Genomic DNA, 27,667 nt, shown 5'->3' on the forward strand with positions numbered 1-27,667 from the left:
TGCACACTGAACACCAAATTTTTTTTTACGTAAATGACCGCAGCTTCAAAATTACGGTGGTTTAATCAAAATAAAAAACAGCAATTTTTGACCATGGGGCAAACAAGTATCGACACCGGTAGGCTAATTCGCTAGGCTCTAACGCTTTTGATTAGGCTATACCATCGTATTTTTTATTTTGACGGAGGGGGGGAGGTGGGGGACTGGAGAGAACGTGTTCCATAGAGATTCAACTCTGTCAACAGACCAGGATCTGACAGTCTCCACTTTCACCGTTCACTGTTTTGCCTTTTCATTCGAGGGAAAGGCATGAACAAAAATAAGAAAATAAAAAAAATAGTATTAGCTGGACACCAAATGACATCCGGGGTCTGGCTATATTATACATATTATATAAGAAATGTGAAGGTGAATTGAGAATTGTTGCGTGGAAGAACCCTGTGCATAGAGTATTGTTGCGTGGAAGAACCCTGTGCATAGAGTATTGTTACGTGGAAGAACCCTGTGCATAGAGTATTGTTGCATGGAAGAACCCTGTGCATGGAAGATCCCTGTGCATAGAGTATTGTTGCGTGGAAGATCCCTGTGCATAGAGTATTGTTGCATGGAAAATCTCTGTGCACAGAGTATTGTTGCATGGAAGAACCCTGTGCATAGAGTATTGTTGCGTGGAAGAACCCTGTGCATAGAGTATTGTTGCGTGGAAGAACCCTGTGCATAGAGTATTGTTACATGGAAGATCCCTGTGCATAGAGTATTGTTGCATGGAAGATCCCTGTGCATAGAGCATTGTTGCGTGGAAGAACCCTGTGCATAGAGTATTGCTGCATGGAAGAACCCTGTGCATAGAGTATTGTTGTGTGGAAGATCTCTGTGCATAGAGTATTGTTGCATGGAAGAACCCTGTGCATAGAGTATTGTTGCATGGAAGATCCCTGCGCATAGAGTATTGTTACATGGAAGAACCCTGTGCATAGAGTATTGTTGCATGGAAGATCTGTGTGCATAGAGTATTGTTGCATGGAAGATCTGTGTGCATAGAGTATTGTTGCATGGAAGATCCCTGTGCATAGAGTATTGTTGCATGGAAGATCCCTGTGCATAGAGTATTGTTGCGTGGAAGAACCCTGTGCATAGAGTATTGTTGCATGGAAGATCCCTGTGCATAGAGTATTGTTGCATGAAAGGAAGAATAGGGTACAAGAAGTATTACTTAATGGAAGGAAGAATAGTTTGCATGGAGTTATGTATTCTTGTGTGTAGGGTTGTACAGTGAGCATGGAGTATTGTTGAGTGGAGGGTTGTATAGTGTTATACAATACCATTCTTCCATCTCTACCCTATCTGGCTCTCTCCCAACTCTTTCCTCCACCACACCTGTCCTCCACCACCACACCTGTCCTCCACCACCACATCTCCCCCTCCACCACCACATCTCCCCCTCCACGATCGTGACATAGCAACATCTTGTGAAAGAATTACCCCCACCCCCAAGCAACCTTTGCTCCCCCCCCCCCATTCACCATGTAGTGCTTCTGTTACCATGTTGGTGGTGGAGCAAGGAGGGTGTGGGGGTCGTGGAGGGTGTGGGGGTTCATGGGGGGTGTTTGGGGGTCATGGGGGGTAGTGCGGGTCATGGGGGGGGGGGTAGTGGGGGTCATTGAGGGAATTGGGGTCAGGGTGGGTATGGGGGGGGTAAGGGAGGATGTACTTACCTATTTGATCTTGTTGAAGTTGAGCTCCAACTCTTGGGACCCAGCATCTCAACCTCTAGCCTGTGTATTTAATTCTCACCAGAGGATTTTGTATGTGGTGATCATGTTTTCCCTGTTTCTTCTATCTTCCGGAGGGAAAAGGTATAATTCCCTTATACTTTCCTCATAATTATCATCACTCAGTCAGTGAGCCCGTAGTGGACTGGTAAGTCCACTACGGGCTCACCATAGCCCGTGCTACTTGGAACTTGTTCCGATTAGCTGAATCTATAACAACAACAACAACTTACGAACCAGTAAATATTTTCCTAATCCTTTGCGGCTTTGTTTACATTTATTAAACAATTTACCAGCATCGAAACTTTCCAATCAAATGTTATTGTTATAAAGAGCCTAGCTTATATCGCTTCGAAGTTCATAAACTGTTTAATAAATGTAAATAAAGCCGCCAAAGATTGAGAAAAGATGTACGGGTTCGGAAGTACTTGTGTAACTGTACTCACCTAGTTGTACTCATCTAGTTGTGCTTGCGGGGGTTGAGCTCTGGCTCTTTGGTCCCGCCTCTCAACCGTCAATCAACAGGTGTACAGATCCCTGAGCCTATTGGGCTCTATTGCCCAATAGGCTGAGCTGTGTGTTAAATCCGGTGCATGTTTAGGTGTAGGTCAGGTTAGACTAGATGCTGAGGCGACCAAGAGTTGAGGTTGGCAAGAGCGACAGGAATATCTAAAAATGCTCAATTTTGTTTCATAACAGCAACATTATAATCTTAAGATGATGAAGACGCAAGCCCAATATAGCGAGAAACGTCGCAAATTCATTATCAAACGAAGAAACCAAGTCGTCTCAATTAGATATGGAACCGTTATATAGATAAGTACAGAATGACAGTTACCTGTGAGTAATGGTCACGATCATGGGAACGCCGTCACTGTAGAGTACCGTCAGTGTAGAGTACCGTCAGTGTAGAGTACCGTCAGTGTAGAGTACCGTCACTGTAGAGCACCGTCACTATAGAGTACCGTCACTACAGAGTACCGACACTGTAGAGTGCCGTCACTGTAGAGTACCGTCACTGTAGAGCACCGTCACTATAGAGTACCGTCACTATAGAGTACCGTCACTACAGAGTACCGTCACTGTAGAGTACCGTCACTGTAGAGCACCGTCACTAAGGCGCACTACCACATGGAGAAGCAGCAACTGTTTTGAAGTCTCTCATAATACAACGTTTAGTGCTCGTGGCTGACTTCACGTTTTCTTTGACAAGCTCACTGACTGTTGCTCTTGTTATTTTTATTAGAGTAGTTCCTATTTGTTACCGTTGAATATCATGTTATTTTTCGATCCCCATTCGAAAGACTTTGCTATTGAAACGTTGTAAATGCTCACTGCCTTGTACTGCTACAAGTTTCTTGCTGCATTTGGTGTTTGCAAAGGATGATACCAAACTGTAGTTTGGTCATTCATCATTTTGGGCATAACAGGAGTTTTGTCATCAAATTTACGGAATGGCAGCATCTTGGGCATACCAATAAACACTTAGGGAATGGTAGCATCTTTGGGCATACCAATAAACACTTAGGGAATAGCAGCATCTTGGGCACACCAATAAACACTTAGGAAATAGCAGCATCTTGGGCATACTAATATTGTGTACAAGAAAACATCTTGGGTACAGCAATATCTTGGGCATTACAACATAGTAAAGGGTTCCAATAAGTTGTCTGGGGAATTTAACTCTAACTAGAAGGGCTTCGTTTCGTAAGGGCTTCTTACATTCTCAAAGAATGTAAGAAATTTCTTGCATTTCTTACATTCTCAAAGAATGTAAGAAATGCTAAATGAACTATGTAGTTCAGTTCCTGAACCGATTGTGTGTCTCTGTAACCCTTTCAACGACCGTCCCCGGGATGGGTATGGGGTGCATAATAAAGAAAAATGTGGGGCAGAGGGAGGGCCCTCGAGACTCCTAAAAGGCTTCACGTGTCCAATAACACGAATTCCAAACCAAGCCATAATGGCCAAACTAAATCATAATTGGGGTTAACCATCATTAATCCAACATACTATAGAAAATATATGGCTGGATGACCCGAAAATGACTTCGTTTACGTAATGTTTTCCTTTAAACTGGTGGGTAGAGCGACGACCGCGCTTCTTGCAGGGTCGGCGTTCGATCTCTGATGGTCAATATTTTCGGACATCGTTCCTTCACTCCGTTATCATATAGCCTTTCTAACTGCTGGATAGTCATACTGGCCTATTGATATATCCTCATAATTACCTTACTATTTTCCCTTATTTATAACACCTGCTCGACACCCATGACCAAAGATAAACATTTACACGACCGTAAACGGAGGTTCCGGAACTCACTGAAAGTACAGGCGAAAGTTGGCTCAGTTCCTCACTTTTTTTTCCTGCGAGCCCTAAGCCTCTGGCTGGCCCACTAAGTGTTGCTTGTTTCTGTTTTACTTGGGCGGAGTACGAGTATTTATGACTTGTATGATCGCTTCGGTGAGATTTTTGCCCCATGTGTTAAACAACTTCTTCTGCTCTGTTGAATTTAAGTTGAAATCTTAATGGGTTTGTAACTGTACTGAGAGTTCCTCACTCAGATTGAAAGGTACGCACATCTCTTCCCAAGATGTCGTTTCTATATATTTTTAAACCAAATTTTCATATTCGAAGCCCTTTGTTTTCAATTTAATTAAATATATGTTTTCGAACCCTCATTTCTCTTTCCCTTTGTTAAACCTTTTCATCCATCTGTACACTTGCGTCATGTCTTCCTAGTCTGCACTTACTGTGAGAAAGTAACTAACTCCTAGTTAACCTTCAAGAGGAAGGCTGCATTAGGCTATGCTAGGTTAGGTACACAAATTCATATACAAATAAGTTTATTGAGATAAAATACATCACAAATGATTGGATAGCTTAGGCTATTTCTACCTTCCTATTAGGCATCCAGAAATCTGGATTAATTTAGTACTAAATCTGTGCACCTTCAACAGTATTGAACCAGAGGTGGTGGAAACATCAACTATTCATAGTTTCAAGAGCAAGTATAACAGAGTACCTGGAATTTCGGGAGGAATAAGTTCACTAGGTACTATAGCAAGCTGGTGGGGTTAGAGAGCTGTTAAGAGTTTGTGGTGTAGTGTAGTGATGGTGAGGAGGGGGTAGTTGTGGTGGGAGGAGAGATAAGAGAGAAACCAGTATGTGTAGTGTAGCGAAAGTTGAACAAAAAGTTTAAGATCCCTTTCCCCTGCTGATGCTATCTGGACTCATCATCATCATTTTCCCCAACTCGTTCGAGATCCCAGCTTTTAATATTCTCTCTCTTCTAATTCTCGCCTCTTTTTTTTGTCTCTCGCATTGTTTATCTTATCCCTCTGCAATTCCTTTTTGTATATACCTCTTCTCTCTTTTTTAGACATCCCTTTACTCTTCTTTCTTTTCCCGACCCCTATTCTCGTCTCACCTTCCTACCCCCCCCCCATACCCCCCATCCCTCACCCTCCTGCTTCCACCTGGCTTACCTATCCGCATTCCTGAGGTGACCTCAAGCGGATACCCTTTTTTTGTGCTCCCCCCCCCACCCACCCAACACCCACAATACCTCTTTCCCCTCTCCCTGATTCCCTCATCACTCCCCCTCCCTTACGATCTCCCTGCCCCCTTCCCGGGTCCTCCTTACCCCCCCAACATTCCAGACAAGGACGATGACGCCCTTTCTCAATGGTGGGTCACCTACACCTGGCGAGTGGTTTGTTGAGGGGGAGGGGGGTTCACGAGAGGACATCTTAATGAGGTTCTGGAGAGGGGGTCTGTTGGAGAGGGGGGGGATCTGGTGGAGAGAGGGGGATCTGGTGGAGGGAGTTTCCTTGGATGGGGGGACTCCAAAAGGAGAAGGGTTCTGGAAGGTAAGTTTAAGGAGAGGAGTTTTGTAGGAGAGGTGGAGTGTAAAACAAGGCGTGTATTGATGGGGGAGAGCGTCAGTTATATCCCTTACGGGCTATTCACGCCCGTACCACCTCCTGGGTGGCTTAATCTTCACCAGTTATATCTCCTCTGTGCCAAGTAAGTCCACTACGGGCTCACCATAGCCCGTGTTACTTGGAACGTTTAGTGACACCTCTCTCTCACACACACACATCATTTATATATATATATATATATATATATATATATATATATATATATATATATATATATATATATATATATATATATATATATATATATATATATATATGTCGTACCTAGTAGCCAGAACGCACTTCTGGGCCTACTATGCAAGGCCCGATTTGCCTAATAAGCCAAGTTTTCCTGAATTAATATATTTACTAAAATTTTTTTCTTATGTAATGATAAAGCTACCCTTTTCACTATGTATGAGGTCAATTTTTTTTTATTGAAGTTAAAATTAACGTAGATATATGACCGAACCTAACCAACCCTACCTAACCTAACCTAACCTATATATATAGGTAAGGTTAGGTTAGGTAGCCAAAAAAAGCTAGGTTAGGTAGGTTAGGTAGACAAAAAAACATTAATTCATGAAAACTTGGCTTATTAGGCAAATCGGGCCTTGCATAGTAGGCTGAGAAGTGAGTTCTGGCTACTAGGTACGACATATATATATATATATATATATATATATATATATATATATATATATATAATGTCGTGCCTAGTAGCCAGAACTCACTTCTCAGCCTACTATGCAAGGCCCGATTTGCCTAATAAGCCAAGTTTTCATGAATTAATGTTTTTTCGGCTACCTAACCTAACCTAACCTATAAAGATAGGTTAGGTTAGGTAGGGTTGGTTAGGTTCTTTCATATATCTACGTTAATTTTAACTCCAATAAAAAATAATTGACCTCATACATAATGAAATGGGTAGCTTTATCATTTCATATGAAAAAAATTAGAGAAAATATATTAATTCAGGAAAACTTGGCTTATTAGGCAAATCGGGCCTAATATATATATATATATATATTCTGCCCGAAACGCTTTGCGTAATAGTGGCTTTAGGCTTTGTATGTACTAGCTCTTATCTATAAAGCCAACAAACTTTGTAAAATCTCTTTATGTATGTACCTTTGCCTAAATAAAAATTATTATTATTATTATTATTATTATTATTATTATTATATATATATGGATGAAATTTCAATTATCTGCCGGCAGATAGTTGAAATTTCTCAAATAAAAACAAGATTTTTTGTTAACCTTTATCAAACAACAGCGATTTGTTCAATTGATATATTACGCTATTGTGATTTCTGTGTGTAGAAGTGCTCAGATGTTTATCAGATACTAAGATCATTCTGCTACGTTCACCGAATTGTTTACCTCTTGGGTGGTGTGGAAATATTGTATAATATTCTATAATTATTACATTAAAGAGGATAGAACTGACTGGCCCGTGGAGCGCCACCTTACAACAGCCATTCTTGCGCGTTCACTCAAGGACGACTTGCTGGCTTTGCCGTGTCAAAGACTGACTTTAGATCTATATAAAGCTTTTTCAGTGTGACGGGTGAAGGTGGTGGTAAAGTAATGTGTACATTACGTGCATAAAACCATATTTCTTGCCCCAAACGCTATGCGTGCTGGTGGTTGTGCAAGAATGTAAGAACTCTTGTATTTATATAAATAAATAAAGTTATATGTGGAGACTATATATATCGCGGTCCCCCTCCCCTCTAAGGACGAACTAACTGACCCCTCCCTAGAATACAACTCTATAACAAATGCCTGACTCTAGGCTACATGGGTGAACAGAGGCACGAGGTGAAAGCCAACATGTCCAACTATTACTGTCCCGGGCGAGAAACGAACCAGGAATCCCCGATTGCGCGCCGAGAACGAAGCCAATTGTACTACGAGAGCCTATCTAGGAGCTAGTTTCTCTAGTTTACCTGAATAAACATTTGATTTGATTTGATCTGGGGTTACATTAAAGCCAAAAAGCCATCGTAGCGTTGTGCCAGTTCATGGTCATCCACAATCTGTTTTTGTTTTAATACCAATAACAAATGACATTAATAACATTAAAACAAACCTCGTTTTAATGGTACTATTTTTTGTTTAATTATGTGGTTGATGGGACCAACATGTAGTACATTCTCTTATAGCAAATGTGACCCGCCAGATTTGAAAAGTACTCATGTTACATTACTCTTACAAACCGTGCAAGCCTGTCATTGAAAAATAAAGACTTAACAAACTTTATTTCTTATTAGCACTATATGTATCTGTTTTACCTGACTACGTATATGATATATTATTGAACTAATGTTATAATGTGTGTCTTGCCTTACTATATATAGTCCCTGGTCTAGTAGCCTTGGCAGTTGGCCATTTGCCACTCCAAGTGGATAATGAGGCGAGATAACAAGCCACACGGAACACCGACACCCTTTTGGCAGGTTCTTAACATTAACAGTGTCCTCGATAACTAGTAAGTCAAGGTACAGCTAGCATATTATACTGTAGCTGTCAGGTGTGTGTGTGTGTGTGTGTGTGTGTGTGTGTGTGTGTGTGTGTGTGTGTGTGTGTGTGTGTGTGTGTGTGTGTGTGTGTGTGTGTGTGTGTGTGTGTGTATGTGTGTGTGGTGTGCTGTCCTGGCCCTAAGTTACCGTTCAGCAACGAGCTGGTGTATACCTAAAGAGAAATCTACTGTATTGTACTACTGTATATGCTTACAGTGGGCCCCATAACCATCCTCTGGGTCCCATAACCATCCTCTGGGCCCCATAACCATCCTCTGGGCCCCATAACCATCCTCTGAGCCCCATAACCATCCTCTGGGTCCCGTAACCATCCTCTGGGTCCCGTAACCATCCTCTGGGTCCTGTAACCATCCTCTGGGCCCCATAACCATCCTGTGGGCCCCATAACCATCCTGTGGGCCCCATAACCATCCTGTGGGCCCCATAACCATCCTGTGGGCCCCATAACCATCCTCTGGGCCCCATAACCATCCTCTGGGCCCCATAACCATCCTGTGGGCCCCATAACCATCCTGTGGGCCCCATAACCATCCTCTGGGCCCCATAACCATCCTCTGGGCCCCATAACCATCCTCTGGGCCCCATAACCATCTTGTTGGTCTCGGTAGTACAATCTCAATTGTCCTCGACTCACACTTGAGAATTCTGGGTTCAAATCCCAAGTGGGACAGAAATGATTGGGAGCGTTTCCTATCACCTAGTGCACTTAGCAGTAAATAAGTATGCAAGAGTTAGTCAGCATGTTGTGGGGGTTGCATCTAGGGAAGGGTCAGTAGTCCGACCTTAGGAGGACCTCTATGTAAGCATAACACTGGCTGCCTGTCCCCCTAACACAATGAATTATTAATTATTATACCCTGTATTACTGCTGTTGTTTGTCATGTAAAAATTTCATAAAATTTTTTATTCCTTCTGTTATCCTGCCCAGTGACTGAACCCATGTCCATTGGTTGTGAGCCTAGGATGTAGACCATTGTGCCTGTATGCATACAATATTCAGAATTACCACTAGAATATTATGATGTATTTTGTTAACCTTCTCAAACATATTTTCAGCAAAAGCTTAAGCCAAGAGTCAGCAAAAGTGCAAGCACTGGTGTTAAGAAGAGACGATGAGTTCAGTAACGGCAACAACTCGGCAAGTGGATAATGCTTTCCTTTCTGCCAGGGGGGCAAAGACTGCATCCTACAAGGACTTCCTATATGACACCTTTGCTAAAGTACTTGAAAATATATTTGATGCTAAACAAAATCCTCAAGTAAGTTGGCTATGATGATGACAGCTTAACATTTTTACTTTAACGATATGTCTTTAGAAATGAGTAAAAGTGGGATTGCCAATTGTGTTATTATTGTGTTAATAATAGTATTAATTAAGGGTGTTGCCTAATAAGTTCTGCTGTACTCTGGTGTATATAAAGTTCAAAACTAATTTTTTTTTTTTTTGCAATTAGCAATGGTTGCCCTTTTTATTAAATTTTAAAAAATTACTATCTTAAATTATAAAAGCAATGTGGCATTCTATATTTCAAGCTCTGTATAAGAGAGCATATGAATTCAGTTATAGGCATATACAGCTTGATAATGACTGGCCTGAAACCTGAAATCACAATGCAATTAGTAGGAGCCGAACAATTTACTTATGACATGATTTCTGCAAATAGGGTACAGTGAATCTAGGCACCTCAGTGAACTGCCTAATGGAGGAGGAGTTAACCAGTAGGTTAATGCAGGGGGATGCCCTCAATGTCCTGACCAAGCACCTACAATATGCACCTTGGTCAGGTTCTTTGAAAGTGAGGGAAGCAGTGGCAAATTTTCTCAACAGGCACCTTCACCCCAGGCAGGCCATCCTGCCAAACAATGTAAGCATTACACACAGAGATCACACTAACGTGATGCATCAAATGAACAAATCCACAAGTGTCTGGGATGCTCCCGGACGCAGGTTCGAATCCTCGTCACGGCCCTTGTGGATTTGTTCATTTAATTTAAGTATTTTTTATTTTAGTATAATGTAGATAATGCATATAACAGTTGTAATTGTTTGTAGCACTTGTACATTGTATATATTAAACTGCTCTTACACCAACTTCATTAGAGCCAAATCTTGAATTCATAAGGTCAGAGTACAGAATAAAAATTACAATATTTGACTACTCTATTCTTAAACTATCACAGTTAGCAGAGTACCAAACATTATTATGATTAGTATGAAATTATTATGCAAGAGTTATATTAGACTAGTTATTTTAGTACATAATGGTTGCTTAAAAAAATATCCTGTTTATTTTTTTAATGGTTGTAGGGTGTAGCAGAGCACTAATTGGCAAGCTTAGTGCTGGGCTAATTATTACATATGTGTCACAGCAAGCTGGTCCCTCAGTGGATTGAGTTTAGGGTATATAACTAGAAGAGGGAGTGGATTTCTCTCTAATCAATTATTTTCTTTGACAACACCATTTTCAAACATACAGTATAATTGTCTGGCTAGTCGGGCTGAGTCGGTGGGCTCTAAATCACTGAGAGCCTTGCATAGGAATATAGTTCATGTGAACCATGATAGCTCTTGCTCAAGTAACATTTTAGAGACCAGATCGAAAAGGAGTGTTTTACTAAACTCTACATTACTTTTTATCTTGTTTAAAAGGCAAATCCAAGAAAATAATGGACAGTACTTTTTCGAGGTAATTAATGTCAACTGATGCTCAACTGTAAACAGTGTACAGCAAGCACATGTATGCCCCTTTATATTAATCTTACAATATAATTAAAATAGCTGTCATCTCACATGACCTAGTTGGTGCTAGGATGTGGAGTAACATCATGCTTGGACGCCTTAGCCCATACTCTGTGTGATGCTGGAGATGTCATCATAACACCAACTCCAGTATATGCTCGTATCTTCACAGACGTCCGTGACGTTTCAGATGTCTGTGTCGAGCCTCTAGTGTTGTCTGACAAGGCAAGTCATATTGCAGAGTTTATCAATTACCAGGTAATATTAACTATCAATGCACCAGAATTGTCATAAACTAATGATGCTAACATTTAGATACAGTAGTTACTATGGATGGAAATATAAGTCTTATCAAATATATTTATCTTTCCCTAATGCTGCACAGTATATACATCATTTCTTTCATTCATCCATGAAAAGGTATGAATACATTTACACTGAAATTGTTTTATATACTGTACATGTGTATACTGTGTACTGTTTTGGAAGTTTTAGGGAACCGAACCTTTTCATAAATCAACTGTTTGAGTTGACCAGACCACACACTTAGACGGTGAAGGGACGACGACGTTTCGGTCCGTCCTGGGCCGTTCTCAAGTCGATTGTCTTGAGAATGATCCAGGACGGACCGAAACGTCGTCGTCCCTTCACCTTGTAGTGTGTGGTCTGGTCAACTTACTTTAGCCACGTTATTATGACTCATCGCCTGCAACTGTGAGTTATGTGATCCATTTTGTTGTAGGTTGTTGTACTCTTTATATTATAGTTGCACCTATTTTTTTAAATGCAAGCACCATATCACAGCTGCATATTCTAATATTGGTTGTACATAAGTAATAAACAAATTTATCATCGCACTATCATTGTTCTTCAATGATAGTGTCTATCAAATGCCTATCAAATGCTATAAGAGATTTTCTAGCATTGCATAAGCACCATGCATTTTGTTAATTACTATATATGGTTCTATTGTAAGGTAACCTATTGCTTGTAAGTCACTCCAAGATTCTGATCTTTATCTGACTTCACTAGAATCCTGTGGTACCTATATTCACTCCTTCCCCACTCCATTATGTGTACATGTTTTTTTTTTTCCATTTTAAATTCTATCAGCCTATTAACCTATGTTACACCCCCTTTATTACACCTATCCATCTGGACTTTTTGCCTTGATCTTACCTTCCTCTAAGATTTCCTCCTCCTCATCTTTCTCTTGCCTTACTTAATGCCCGCGCCTCCCTCGTCTCATTACAATCGACTTGATAATGGTCCAGGACAGACTGAAACGTCGTCGTCTCCTCATTTTCTGTTGTGTGTTTAGTCGTCATATCGTAAGCCACGTTATTATGACTCATTGTCTGCAACCTATGTTGATATATTTTCTGTTTGAGATGTAATGAAAATTATCACGTAATGTAATATAATCATATCATGTAATTATCATCATTTTTTCTCCCTTTTTCAATTCAATTTATACTTTTGATCTCAGTTAGCTTTAAGTCTTAGTATGTGTTTTTCCCACATCTTATCCGAAATGCTGTGTGTAAGTGTGGCTTTAGGCATAGTATGTACTAGCTCTATCTAGAAATCCAACATTGTGTTTGTAACTCATTTTGAATGTATGTACTTTTACAGGCATAAACTTTATCATTATTATTATTATATAAAATTGTACCCATAGTTATGATGAGTAATGCAGTACATATTTGTTTTTGGATTGAAATATGTATGACATACAGTATATAGTGTACGTGTTAATGTTGGTATATTGCATTTCTGAATCTAAGATGATTTTACTCTTAAAATTAATTACAGTATTGTGTTCAATGCACCTCCAAATAATTAACATCACCTATTATAGCATTCCCAATTTTTTGGTGGCCCTTAAGCTTGACTATCCTGGTATTCACCCATCACATCTTATTGCTTGTATAGACTCCTTTCTTTCTCTAATAATACTGTATAAACATAAATAACTACAGTATAATATTTAATTTATACTATACAGGTACTTACTAATTCTCCTCTTTTGAACTCTTCGTACAGGAGGACTCAAATGGAGTGAGGTTTAGCCTAGAGGCAAATTCTCTGGAACACTGCATCAAGAAACTGAAGACAGAGGGACGTCGAGTTAGGGCCTTTATTCTCATCAATCCCCATAACCCCCTTGGGGATATCTATCCTCCATCCCTTGTCGCTCAACTGATGGATGTCTGTGCCAGGTTGTTTATTATACATCCTGTTTTTACATATCACATGCTATTTTATGCATGCATGTGTAATTTCTAGGGGGTAGCCCTCTGGTGGCTTCCTGAAGCAGAAATGCTCCATAATTAAATGTCACATCAATCATGAAAATTCTGTTTAACCTACTGAGAACCAGAACCAGAATCTGACTCCCTTACAGAGGCACATGGAGACAGTAACAGTTCACCACCCTACCAGAAAAAAACTCGTAGGGTGGATCAAACCATGATGACTGCTCTACAGTGGTTCATTGCCTCCAAGCAGGAGGGGTCACTTCATTGCCTGTGGAACCAATTATTTGGAGTGACTCTGCTTCTGGCTTCTTGGTGTTTGGCTCTCTATGCAGTTTGTGGGCGGAGGTGTTTTCAATGCTCTAATGTTTCCAAGTTTCCATGGAGTGAACCGTTGATGATGTGATCTTCCGTTGGCTCTACGAGACATTCGGTCACCCCGAGGTGGCCCCTCTTTCAATGAGTATGGAACCAGCTCCTTCCCTCCTATGTGCCTTTGTTCCATGATCACGGGGCTCTCGTAGTGGATGCCTTTCGACTGGACTGGTGGAGGTGCACATACCTTTTACCCCCGTTCATTTGAGCTTCAGGTGCTCTTCATTCTGGAGTCATGCTCAAGGAGAGCGATACTGTACTTCTGGTTCCTTGGTTTCTGACCCTGCCTTGATTTTTGGGACTTTTGGCCCAGTGTCCCAACCAGGGTGTTTCCACAGCTCTACATCTTTCAGCAGATCGACCTGGTAATGTGCTTTGTTGGTTCGAACTTCTCTGCTCTTCGTGTCTGGAGTTTTTTATGCATGTCTATTGCCATTTGTATAGTAACCAGGTAGCTGGATTGTTGGTGTCCCACCTGCGACTTTCCTCTTGGCTGCAATATGACATTGCATGGTGCTCATTTTGCCACTTCCTGTTGTCTTTCTTCAGTTTTGGTCAGGGTCGTCCTGTTCTTTTGGCCTTGGTTGTTTCTTGATCGGCATCTCATGTTTAATACTGTCGCCTCTTATCATTCGTCATTGGTGGAGCCATTGTTGCTTATGCTCAGATTCAACACCTCTATGGTGCTGTTTCACAAGTATTTTCATGCGTTTTGCCACCTTCAGCCTGCTCATGCTCCTCCTGAATCATCCTGGTCTCTTGACCAGGTTTTGGTTTTACTCTCCTCACCTCGGTTCACAATTTCCCCTTTAGCTCATATCTTTTTCAAGGCTGTCTTTTGGTAGTTTCTCACCTCCTGCTGTAGTGTTGTGGGACCTTAAGCTCTTCTCCAGAGGCAGGGGTTCTGTTCTTTTGGTCCTCATGGGCAGGTTGTTTATGTGCAGTTCTCTACTTCTTTTCTGGCAAAGAATGAGTCAGTATGCTTCCAGAGGGGTCTTTTGGTCATTGATGCTTGGTTGGTTAGGCCAAGGGTGCATCATTTGTTGTGTTCGATGGCAGCTTTTTGCTGCAGGCCACTGATTCTACTTCGGTGGATGCTTTGCTGGTTGACCCTTCTTTCCTTGATCCTCTGTTTCAAGGCTTTCATTTCTCACGTCATCTGCAATGTCATCAAGTGTAGCCAGCCTTCATTCTACCTTTGTGTTCATGATGTTTGCAAGTCTACAGCTTTGACTAATCTTCTCCAACATGTCCTGGACTCATATTTGGGCTTGAGGGTTTTGGTATTCTAACAAAGTTCTAGCATCCTGGTTTTTAGTGTTCCTGGTGCCAGTCGGTTGTGTGTTGCTTTGGGCTAAGTCTCCTGACATGGATTCTCTTCTTTGTCCAAATGCCTGCCATTTCTCCTTCTCCCATTTTTGTTCTCTGTGGGTAGTAAGCTTGAGGCTCCCTATCGACCTGGTAATTATTTTTAATGTTAATCTTTAGGCTCCCTATTGACCAGGGAGAGCCTCCCTGGGTGAGGGAGGCTCTCATCCAGAAACCCAGTGTTGAATGTAATGAAATGCCTCTTTCTGGAGGAGTCCCAGTGACTCCCTGAGATCCCCCTCCTTCAAGTTCATCAGTTTGTCATAGGGTTGTTCATCAGCTCTAGAACTGAGATTGGGAACTGGCTGAGGACTGCAGCCAGTCCACCCAGTGGTGGTAATTGGTAATAATGAGTTTGAAGCTAGTTTGAGTAAATCCTTTTTTGTGTGTGAATCATTTGGGATTTATTTTTTTTGGGGGGATGCAGTTTCAAGGCATCATTTTTTTGTGAACCTTCCAGTTGTCTGTAAAACTTTGCTTAATTTCTGATTTTTTTTTATAGTGGGGTGGTGAATCATCACTATGATAGGGCAATGTTCTGGCTCTGGTTTCCAGTAGGCCAAACAGAACTAGCTTGACTGATATGACCTTTTAGTAAGGAGCAATCTCAGCTTCAGGAAGCCACCAGGGCTGCTAAAAAATGAAACATTTCATTACATTCAATGTAGAGTTTTTAAAATTTAGATTAAAAGAGAATTGCACATTACACACAACAAGAGAGATACACTGCTGATGAAAAAATACTTAAGCAAAAAAACAAAATTAATTCAGGACTCAATAATCTACGAGATGTAGATATTATAACATTGTAGATCGAGAACCAAATACTGTACATAAAGTAATAATCATGACTGGATGCACAACCTGTCCTCCTACAAAGAACGTTGCTTTTCGCTTTTATACGTTACACAAGGCCAAAAATTGTTGTACTAGAAAATGGAAGCGGCTCGCGAAAGTGGCGTACTGTCCCGTTTCCTGTTTTAGGTCCTCTGGTAGGTTAGGCGAGGACACTTTAAATTGACCGTTTTCTTGACGTTGGAAAACCTTAGGAGGACGGGCTGGGATACAGCTCACCTGTAAGTAAAATATGAGTAAGACAGGAACTATTTAACATGCAAGAGGGACTTTTAACATTCTTTTAGCAATCTAAGATAATACTAGATTGCTGGTACTGTGTAACTTTAATGGGAAATCAGTAGACAGAATTAGTGGGCCAGCCAGAGGCTTAGGGCCTGCACAGGAATATCCCTGCAAAAAGAAACAAAATAGACAGAAAGGCTTATGAGACAAGAAAAGATGGTACTGTATATGCATTTGCAGCTTTATATACTTCAACCTGAAGGCCTATATACATTAGCACAATAAGCAGGCCACAAGAGTAAGGCAAAGGGATGTCTCATCATTGCTGGATCTCATATTGAACAAGAAAGAGGAAGAAATATTTGACCTGCTGTATCCACTTTCCTTAGATCAGAAATTTTAATATGCTATGGGGGGAAAGGGAGATATCAGAGAGAGGGACAATAAGATGATATAGATTTGGGATTGAAACTATAAATGAAAATAAGTGAAGAAATGCAAGAAAAGATTCATATGCAATGTGAATGATAAGGAAGTGAAGTGCACCAAAAAAAAATAATGGCTTGCACTTTAATCCAATTACCTTGAATATCAAAAGATATATATAATAGCACTAAGCACCACTAGCTAGGAGGTGGAGCCTATATGCCAGATGTTGCTACCAGTGGACACTTAATAGGTAAATGCTTACACATGCACTCATGAACGTGTGTGTGTGTGCAATGTATAAAACGTACCCAACACATACATGACTCAAATGTGTAAATGAGGTGCACATTTTTCGCCTGAATATTCACTCCAGTTATTTTCTATCTGCAAATTTTCTATTGTGTTCCAAGTGCCATATACACTTTTTCTCATATGAATCATTAACTATTTTAAAGTCATGTGCATGCACCCCCGATGTAGTACTGCACTTTTAAATAGCTACACAGTTCAGGAGTTACTGGGTAAATCAATTTATTCCTACGTTGTAATTTTGCTGTTAAGGCCCCAATTTTTCAGGTGTAATTTATGTAAATTAATATATTTCTTTCATTAACATACTAAGTAGACAAGCAGGTAATCACCAGCTTTCAAATCTGTCTTTAGGCATCAGATTCACTTCATTTCCGATGAGATTTATGCACTGACCGTGTTTGACGAGGATTCTACATTCCGAAGTGCATTAACTCTGGACCTGCCTGACCCACATCGCACGCACATACTCTGGGCAGTGAGCAAGGTTAGTAATGAAGCATTATACAGTATTTATGTTAACATTAATACAACATACAGTAAAGAATATCACATTGTGCATCATCTAATTCTCATATTTTAATTTGGTAAATTTAGTGATAATTCTACAGATGTATTTAGGGAGGTAAGAGCACTAGGCCCATTCATCAATTCATATATTTTTCCAATGTATCTTGTCAGTGGACTAAGTGTGTACCATTGCAGGTATTGACACATTTGGCTAAATGGATATTCTTTGAACCAGACTTCTCTCAGCTTTCTTTGTCTCTTAGAGTCACAAGAGTTAGGTTTGTGGTCTCCAGTAACTAAGGTTTGGGCCCCTAAGTCTCTTCCTTGTATTTCATAACAGAACCAGAGATTCTTGGTATCTGTTCTTGATCTTCAGGGCCCCTCCCTGGTTTTGCCTCCTCATATTTGGTATGATAATGCATCACTATGAGGCATGGCAAAAAATCCAGTGTTAGATGTAATGAAACTCCTTTTTCTGGCGGGTTTTTCGGTGGCTCCCCAAGCTACCAACCTAAAATTCACAAGCATATATTGGAAGACAGGACTGTACTAGAATCTGGTTCCCTCAGTAGAGACAAGGGGAGTCTGGGGGTACTACAGCACCACATTTAATCAAAAGAGAAAACACCAGAAAGGTAAGATGGTGCAAAACAAGAAACTGTATGGGCAACATTTGCAACCTGGGACAACCATGCACACACTCGTTAGGGGCTAGTTAGCAGCATTCTGCCAATGCAACAACCCCTGAATACCACAGAAGAGAAGAGTGGTAATGAGGAGCCACTCAAGGACCCACCAGAAAGAGACATTTCCTTATATTCATCACAATTTTTTTTATATCTTTAAACAAATATAAAAACTTTAAAACTGCAATACAATCAAAACATATTTTTTCAACTATGGAACAGTTGTATTTTATCTGGTAAGTAATATTTTCAGTCTTCAAAATAAATTGTGTATATATTCATATTTGCTTATTCTTACATGGCAACTATAGATGTGGAATACAGTATGTACTTTGTATGGGACCCACTGTCCCATACAAAGTATAGTACAGGTATGTAATTTTACAGAATGGGACCCATTGCAATTAAAGCTTGATCTGCTCTTTCTCCTTTCACTAAGAACACCTTGTTGTGACCATGGGTTGTAGCAGTTGGTTACACATAGAGTTATCTTGATTCTTGAGGTTATCTTGAGATGATTTCGGGGCTTTTAGTGTCCCCGCGGCCCGGTCCTCGACCAGGCCTCCACCCCCAGGAAGCAGCCCGTGACAGCTGACTAACTCCCAGGTACCTATTTACTGCTAGGTAACAGGGGCATTCAGGGTGAAAGAAACTTTGCCCATTTGTTTCTGCCTCGTGCGGGAATCGAACCCGCGCCACAGAATTACGAGTCCTGCGCGCTATCCACCAGGCTACGAGGCTCCCCAACCAGGCTACGAGGCTCCCCCATAATAATATATGTACGAGAGTACATATATTATTATGAAATAAACCTTTCCTTTAAGTGATTCACAAATTAAAAATGTTTTTTGTCCAAATTCTAAGTTAATCAACTGAAACAGGACTTTGGTTTTGCTGGGGCACGTTTTGCAACAATTATAACATTTTCTGATGAAGTGCTTGCCTGCCTGAGTAACGCTGCTGCCTTTAAGAATATTCCACTCATCATGCAGCATGCCATCGCCACTCTTCTTAATGATACTGGTACGGTATTGATGTTGTCCCCAGTAAATCTGAAGACTCCTTATTGTATATTGCTATGATATACAGTATAAAAATCCAGATAATAATGATTCAAATAGTTAATTACCATAGAATCATTAAAAACTCTTAAAACAGAAAATAAATAACATCAATGCCTTTGCCCTACACTACATATATTACTGAGCATAATTATTCTGTCACTTCCAGTACAGGAAGACATACAGCAAAGAGGCCATAGGGGCTAAAGCTGCCTTGTTGGAGCATTCTAAAATATTTAGGAATCTTTACATTAAAAACTGATCCAGCCAAGGTAACAGATATTCAGATGGGCCTATTTTTAAGCCCAAGCCTAATAGAATCTCCATGACATCAAATACTTGCCCATCAATGTCAGGCTATGTACCAGGTTGGTGGGAGATGATAGAAAAGGCCTGCTTCACAGCGGTACTGCTACCTGGTGATCGTGGAGAGCAAGTGTTTAATTTGATTGGCTTATGGGTTTGTTGGCGAGAACCACTGGGAGGATTGACCCTTTTTACAGTGAATCTCAAACATCTTGAAATAGTCTACTGGGATGCCTCAGACCATGTAGCATTAATGCCAAATACATTCCTGATTGATTGTCCATAATACTTTCTGCAGTAGTAAAATAATTTACTCATGAAAAAATCTATTCTTTTCACTAACTCAAAATATGGTACAGTATATATTTTTAAGTACGTTTTGTGTATCTCAGTAAATTTCATATGTTTTTCCGGCATAGCTTGGTGTGATGAATATTTCCTTCCGACTAACAAGAAACGGATTGCTCAAAATTACAAGATAACGCTTGAACACTTAGAGAAGATGGGTGTGACAGTTAAAAAGTCAAAAGCAGGTCTCTTTGTGTGGTTTAATGTCCAGGCATTCATGAAACAGCAAACTGAGGAGGAAGAGATGGGTAAGGTTATGCACAGTTTTTGTTAACTAGAGCTTACACAACAGAAAATATTAATGAACTTTTTATGCATATCTTTGTGCCAAGGAATCTGACAGTTGTCTTACATGCAATGGGCAAGAAAGTAGATAAGATTACAGTAAAGAGAAGAATGCTAAATTTTGGGTATAAGAGAGATTTTTATGTGTAATTAAATTTTGTGGAGAACATATTGTGCAAGTACCTGTAGAAAACCACATGTTCTCTAATGTACCAGCTACTTAAATTATCCCCAAATTATTCCACGTTCCAAGAAATTCTATTCATTCCCAATAATCCCCATAATTGCTAATGACACCTGCGCTCTATTCACTAATCATTAATGGCATCTGTAATTACATTAATATACGTTTCGCATTACATTTTTACTAATCACTTGGGACAACCAAAAGTAACCTGTGAGTACACAGAGAAATCACATTACGGTGTATCGTGATATTCAATGAACAAATCCACAGGAGCGAACATTGGAGCAGGTGCCTGGGAACACCCAGCGCATAGGTTCGAATCCTCATAATGGCTCCTGTGGATTTGTAACCCATGAGTTTCCCATCAGACCAAATGAGGATTAACCAGCCAAGTAAACAGTAAGCTGTGTTCAACACAAGGTCAGGTGGACACAAATATCTTGAGGTTATCTTGAGATGATTTCGGGGCTTTAGTGTCCCTGCGGCCCGGTCCTCAACCTGGCCTCCACCCCCAGGAAGCAGCCCGTGACAGCTGACTAACACCCAGGTACCTATTTTACTGCTAGGTAACAGGGGCATAGGGTGAAAGAAACTCTGCCCATTGTTTCTCGCCGGCGCACGGGATCGAACCCGAGACCACAGGATCACAAGACCAGTGTGCTGTCCGCTCGGCCGACCGGCTCCCTTAACACGGTCGAGACAATGCAATATAACACGGTCGAGAATACCGCATCGTCAGTCTAGCTCCAACTTACACACAAGACGCTACAAGCCCTGCTAAAAAGCAGACAGCCAATCCCAACCTTATTCAAGCTCCCCCACTCTCACCCCTCATCTGGGTTCTCCACTCCAGCCTACATTTGAACTCTTTGCTCTCGTCCATATTTGAGCCTTCCACCTCCTGCCTAACTCAAACTAGGCTCTCAAATCCAGGTAGCATACAAGCTCTCTGTCTCTGGCCACCTTCAGCACTACATCCCACCTGATTCTGCCAGCAGCATATCCCCACAATTGTGCATTACTCTTATGTTCTTTGTACACATTCTTTTAAATAAAAATATGAATTTGAATATGACAAGCATCCTCGTTTTAACCTATCACGACATAGTCGTGCCCTTTCTAACATCCAGTGGCTGTAAACAAAGTGAATAAACATAAAAAAACACCATCCTCTTTCTTGTTACCCAAAATTATGTACTTTACATACATCTTAGTTGCAAAATGCAAACTGCATCATCTGACTGCATGCCTGCCATCTCATGACTCAACTTGTCAAGTGGTAATGTAACATTTACAAGTGCTGTGTAGATGGCATATAACTGCAGCCATGGTTGTGGCATCTGGGACATGTTGCAATGAATATTCCACATGGATAAACCCGAGAAGGATTTCTACATGTCTGTTTTGCAATACCACAGAGAAAATGTTAAAGTGAAATCATGGCTGACTATGACGGCTGGTCGGCCGAGCGGACAGCACGCTGGACTTGTGATCGTGTGGTCCTGGGTTCAATCCCAGGCACCGACGAGAAACAATGGGCAGAGTTTCTTTCATCCTATGCCCCTGTTACCTAGCAGTAAAATAGATACCTGAGTGTTAGTCAGCTGTCACGAGCTGCTTCCTGGGGGTGGAGGCCTGGTCGAGGACCAGGCCTCCAGATGACCTATTTGAACTGAATCTGTATTAAAAAAACAAAAAAGTGGCAGCCTGTAATGCAGTATGAACCCTTCGAGGGGCTAAAACATGAGATAGCATCTATACATTCAGATAATGCATTTTGTTTTTGTAAGCCAGAGGCTTTGCACATTACACAGTATTTGCCTGGGATTTTTTTATTATATAGTACCTAGAGTTCTAGAGCATCACCAGTTGTATAACATATTCTGTACAGTCCCAGGAAATTTTTTCCCAGTCATAGGGGAAAAGATTATTTGATATTTTAATATTATTATTATTATGATGTTTTAAATTATATGATAGATAAATTATACATGCAAGATAAATACCTTATTTTAGGTACTGTGCACTATTTCAGCATTATATGGAGAGCTGTTAGATGCAGGACTGTACATAAATCCTGGAGCAAGGATGTACTGTTCTTCACCAGGTTGGATGAGGTTAATCTTTGCTGTCAAGCTCCCAGTACTTGAGGAAGGTATGAGGTCTATTATTTGTTTGTTACACTTTTCAAATAACCATAACTTTACCTTAACAACCTAAAAAGGCACGATAAAAAATATTAATTTCCCACATACTCATCCCACCACACCTACCTACCCAGTACGCTTCTATATGCTTTGGCAGAGATTGCCAGAAGTGCATTTCGAGAAGGCCAGAAGTGCATTTCAGTATGAGAGAAAGCCAGTTGAGGGAATCAGAGAAGGATGTACTCACCTAGTTGTGCTTGTGGGGGTTGAGCTTCGTCTCTTTGCTCCCATCTCTCAACTGTCAATCAACCGGTCGGCACGGGAATGTGGATATGGACATAACATCAGCTAAAAATCTGACGGGGCACATGAACACCATAACACCTGTATAACAAACTCATTAATATCTTAAGAAGCACATCAACAAACTGGAAAATTTACGAAGACATGTAACAAAATGGCTCCCAAAACTGAAGGACAAGAGCTATGAGGAGAGGTTAGAGGCATTAAATATGCGAAAACTACAAGGTAAAAGAAAAAGAGGCGACATGATCACTATGTACAAAACAGTAACAGGAATAGATACAATTAATAGGGAAGAATTCCTGAAACCTAGAACTTCAAGAACAAGAGGTCATAGATTCAGACTAACTAAACAAAGCTGCCAAAGAAATACCCAGTATAAGAAAATTTACTTTAGCAAACAGTGATAGACGGTTGGAACAAGTTAGGTGAGAAGGTGGTGGAGGCCAAAATCGTCAGTATTTTCAAAGCATTATATGACAGAGTGCTGGGAAGATGGGACACGAGCATAGGTCTCCTCCTTTAACTACACTTAGGTAATTACCAGTGTATGTCAGACCAATTCTATAATATGTAGCACCAGCACGGAGTTCTCATATTGTGAAGCACAAGAAGAAAACTGATAAAGCTCAGAGATTTGTTATGAAAACAATGCCAGAGATATGGGAGCTATTCTATGAAGACATATTAAGGAAACTCAATCTAATATCACTAGAAGAAAATCAACATCAGCACTTGTCAACTTTAACGTTTCTAGGCTTCCTTCTCCTCAAAGACTGATGTAGTGCATAAGCTCAGACAACCTGCCGCCAAAAGGCCACAAGAAAAGGGGATTTCATTATATTTAACATTTAATTTTTTTATTGTGTAAATCGAAATTGGTTAATTAAGTATAGAATAAGTAACTTATAAAAACTACTTTTCAAACAATATTTAAGACCAAAACATTACTTGAAGTTTTGCATACTAGCAAAGCTGTGCACTCAAGTTACTATTACATTGTTGACATCTATATTTTACATCTCACATTGATTCTCATCACCTACACATTACAGTAAACAAGTTATTAGTCTGCAAACTTCACTTAGCCAAATGTAACACACGTCCCAATCTTTGCAGGGCTCAAGCGTCTCGAGAGCGTATTGATGGCAAGGAAGAGGAAACTAGACTAGACTTTTCCAGCTCCGGCCGCTGATGTGTTATCCAGTTTCATCAACAATAAAATAGTTTACTATATTTTAGTTTAAAACTACCATACTGCCAGTTTAGATGACATAAGCTTAAGGCAAAATTGTGTGTTAATGGTCCTTCATATCACATATCCAAGAAATTAGTGGCAGAAATTGATCATGAAATAATCAGCCCTGAAGATATGCAAAGACCACTCCTATCTCACCACAAAGCCTTGACAGTACAGAATGAGATTTTTACTTTGTGTGATCAAACATGGTCTTAGTATACCACATAGAAGTTATATCACATGTGATATGATTGTATGGTACTACAGCATTAGTCTTGTGAGCACTGTAATAGTTTTAATCTCCATAACTGTTCTGTAATCTTGTAGTTTGTATTATATAGAAGAATTGTTTAAATGGTAGGACTGTTGTTAATGCAGGTACAGTAATAAATGCAGGTACTAAAAATATATTATTTAACTGTTAATAATTTTTGCCTCGTTATTTCTGTACGATAGCCTCTGTATACATTATAGTACTAGAGAGGTACAATAATGTATACAGAGGCTATTGTACAGAAATAATGAGGCAAAAACATAAAATTTTTGTTCTCGACTTTATCCTTGTGTATTTTTTAAATGGAAAGGAGAGGTGGGGAAAGAAGGATAAAGCTTCACTAATGTGTTATATCTTACTAGTATAACTATGAATTTTCATATAAGTACAGAATTTACTTGAATGAGAGTTCTACACATGATAGGCAATATCACACTGGCTTTTTTTTAAAACAAATGATAACACAAAACAAATATGAAAATTGCACAGAAACAATAATGTTACAAAATACAGTACTGTACTGTATATATACAGCCATATATCATGCTATAATTTTTAATCATCTTCAATCAGGTTAATACTTGAACAATTCTGACCTAACCTGCCATGTACTGATTGGTTGCCACCATGTTAGGAGTCTCATCTTATCATTAAAAGGAAAATACTGTATGTACACTGCAATCACAATCTATATTTGAAGTGAAAGCATGGAGTGTGTATTAATACTGTGTCAAATAAGTTGATCATATGATTTAGCATTTATTGTCAGAAATGAATGCTGAAAAGTACTGTACTCGCTGAAAGTACAACAACAACAACAACTATCAGGGGAACGTGCCAAGCCATTACGACTATATAGCACTTGGAAGAGGTCAGGATAAGGATTTGGGATAGGACGGAGGGGAAGGAATGGTGCCCAACCACTTGTGGACGGTCGGGGATTGAACGCCGACCTGCATGAAGCAAGACCATCGCTCTACCGTCCAGCCCAAATAAACAAAAGAGGTTGTTGCTACAGTGGCTTGCTGAATCGACAGCATTGATTAGTTAAATCTTCAGTCATACGCTCTCCTTGAGAGTTGGTACTCTTTGTGCCAAATCACCCATGTAAACTGTGCACAATGAGCAAATACGATGTAACGTATGCTGTCAATAAGTTAAAACATCCGCATAATGCTCTTAATTCAGCCTAAAAGCTGTGGCTAGGGGAAAGAGCAGAAAGTTTATATTTAGTAATTAAAGGAAGCCTTTATGATGTAAACTGTCAAGGCATTGGAGTGTTGACAGGTGCTGACAAATAAGGTGGGCGACTATAATCTATCTTCACATGTCATAGAAACATGACAATATCTTTAACAAAATAAGATCTTGGTGCAGTCCACATAGAGATATTAGATATGAGTTACCCAGCACAAACTATTATCAGAAATTACCCTCAACAATTTAGTGTTATCCTCATAACACAATCTGTACTAAGAGTGACAATGGCACTTCCCTCGAATGTGGGAGATTACTCCGTCCACATTAAAATCCCTCCTTTTCCACCCAAGAATAAAAACAAGGATTAGCTACAGCTTTGTCTTGAGGTAAAGTACAATGTCTTAAGCCAGACAGATACTATATTCAAACAGTATTCCTTCTAAGTGTGTGCACTGGTAGTTCTGTTCCAAATGCCCACTCTGGTGCAGCTGGAAGTTCAGTTGTCTTGACAATAAGTGATGGCTCATATTTTGAGTGGCCTCGTTCTTTAGACTGAACTATTGCTATACTCCTTACACTCAAATATGTACACATCACCAAAATTTATACAAAAATTCTAAGTGATTTTTTATAATTCTTAATTGTGCTTAACTCTTTAAGACATAGTTGTAACATGTTTCTGTATGAAACTATATACAGATACAACAAAACTGTTAATGATGCTAATAGTCCACATTGTGTGGATTGCATCTCATGTTGGCCACAGAATGTCTGAGTTGACTAGAAGGTGAAGGGATGACGACATTTTGGTCCGTCCTGGACCATTCATTCTGGATGCATTCTCATTCTCACAATCGACTTGAGAATGGTCCAGGACGGACCGAAACGTCGTCGTCCCTTCACCTTCTAGTGTGTGGTCTGGTCCACATTCTTCAGCCACGTTATTGTGACTTATCGCCTGCATGTCTGAGTTAACCTAATGAGGTCATCTGTTATTTTTCTTGAACTTTTTAAATTATTGTCAGCTAACTTCTCTTTTAGTATTAAGTGTTTACTCCTTCAGACCTTTAAATAAATTTTGTCCAAATTATTTTAAGTTTTACATGAAACGCTTTGCGTAACAGTGGCTTCATTAGTTTGTGGAACTTCTGTCCCCACAATTGTGCATTACTCTTATGTTTCTTTGTACACACTTTCTTTTGAATAAAAATTTGAATTTGAAATTTGAGCCTAATAATATGCCTTCAAAGGAGGCGTTGACTGCCTATAAGCAGCTTGAGAACATTAATACACCAAGAACCGTAACAAAATCTCCTAAGTCTGAGACAATGAAATCTACTCTTAGCTATTCCAGCTATCATCTTGCTATAATGAGGTCATTAAGATTCACCTAATAATGGATCATCCAATAAAATAAGCAGATAACTAGATGTTACTACTGCTTGGACTGGGTCTTTTTATAAGTATTTCCAGTTGTTTGCATTACTAGCCAATGTAAGGCATTACCAAACATAAGCTACCAGCAAAACCATTCACACACCCTGCGATAGAATGTGAAACAGTCAAAGAAATGTGTTAATATTGAATTCAATATGATAAACCTCCAAAAGTCTTAAGACAAATATTCTACATTTGTCTACTGTAGGTACAGTAGCACATGGATGTGCTTGTAACTTTTCCACCACTGCCCACTGAATAAGTGTGGAATGAATGATAAGTACTTATATTAAAATTATATGTAATTAACTCAACACAAATGAAAATTACTTCAAATAAGATGTTTATTGAGGTAAAGGTACATACATTGAAAATGAGTTACAAACATAAAGTTGAATTTATAGATAAAGCTAGTAGGTACAATGCCTGAAGCCACAAATACACACAGCATTTCAGGCAAGTTATGGGGAAAAACTTACGATTAAAACTTAATACTAATTGAGATCGAAAAACTTAGCTTAAAGATCATTGGGAGTATGTGCTTAAACCTATTATTTAACACTGTAACCCTTCTGCTACTCGCCCATAGAAAGGGTATGCATGGGGTCCATAATGAACTTATTAATCTCAATGGTATAGGAGCCTCTTGGGGTCATGAAGAGTAAGGACCTGCCAAAAATGCTATGCGTGTTAGTGGTTTTGTCCTGTACGCACCTGTTGCATTGTGCTCCTGGCAGTATGGGTTCGAGTCACTTCTTGGGTGTGAGTTTTCAGTTTATGTATATATATATATATATATATATATATATATATATATATATATATATATATATATGTCGTACCTAGTAGCCAGAACGCACTTCTCAGCCTACTATGC

The 27,667-nt window shown here is 39.8% G+C and overlaps 1 protein-coding gene across 2 annotated transcripts; it reads left to right on the forward strand.

The window, feature by feature from the left end:
* Nucleotides 1-8,097: 8,097 nt before the first annotated feature.
* On the forward strand, nt 8,098-26,576 carry LOC123760017 (1-aminocyclopropane-1-carboxylate synthase-like protein 1). 2 transcript variants are annotated; one of them, XM_045745377.2, is made up of 10 exons: nt 8,098-8,195; nt 9,304-9,506; nt 9,912-10,112; nt 11,048-11,212; nt 13,034-13,209; nt 17,161-17,293; nt 18,884-19,025; nt 19,789-19,965; nt 22,225-22,344; nt 23,759-26,576. In XM_045745377.2, exons 2-10 carry the CDS (start codon nt 9,360-9,362, stop codon nt 23,809-23,811), a joined length of 1,314 nt encoding a protein of 437 aa, XP_045601333.1. In that variant the 5' UTR covers nt 8,098-8,195; nt 9,304-9,359; the 3' UTR covers nt 23,812-26,576. The 2 variants fall into 2 exon arrangements, with proteins under 2 accessions (XP_045601333.1, XP_045601332.1); XM_045745376.2 differs by having other exon boundaries at nt 8,108-8,205.
* Nucleotides 26,577-27,667: the final 1,091 nt, after the last annotated feature.

This window comes from Procambarus clarkii, chromosome 16 (genome assembly GCF_040958095.1).
Source record: "Procambarus clarkii isolate CNS0578487 chromosome 16, FALCON_Pclarkii_2.0, whole genome shotgun sequence".
NCBI classification, from domain to species: Eukaryota; Metazoa; Arthropoda; class Malacostraca; order Decapoda; family Cambaridae; genus Procambarus; species Procambarus clarkii.

Bases quoted from the DNA above. Each gene is read 5' to 3' on its own strand.
- LOC123760017 (XM_045745377.2), top strand. From the start codon at position 9,360: ATGAGTTCAGTAACGGCAACAACTCGGCAAGTGGATAATGCTTTCCTT. The intron at 9,507-9,911 runs GTAAGTTGGCTA...TTCTGCAAATAG, and splicing joins ATGCTAAACAAAATCCTCAA to GGTACAGTGAATCTAGGCAC. The intron at 22,345-23,758 runs GTATGAGGTCTA...CAATCTTTGCAG, and splicing joins GCTCCCAGTACTTGAGGAAG to GGCTCAAGCGTCTCGAGAGC.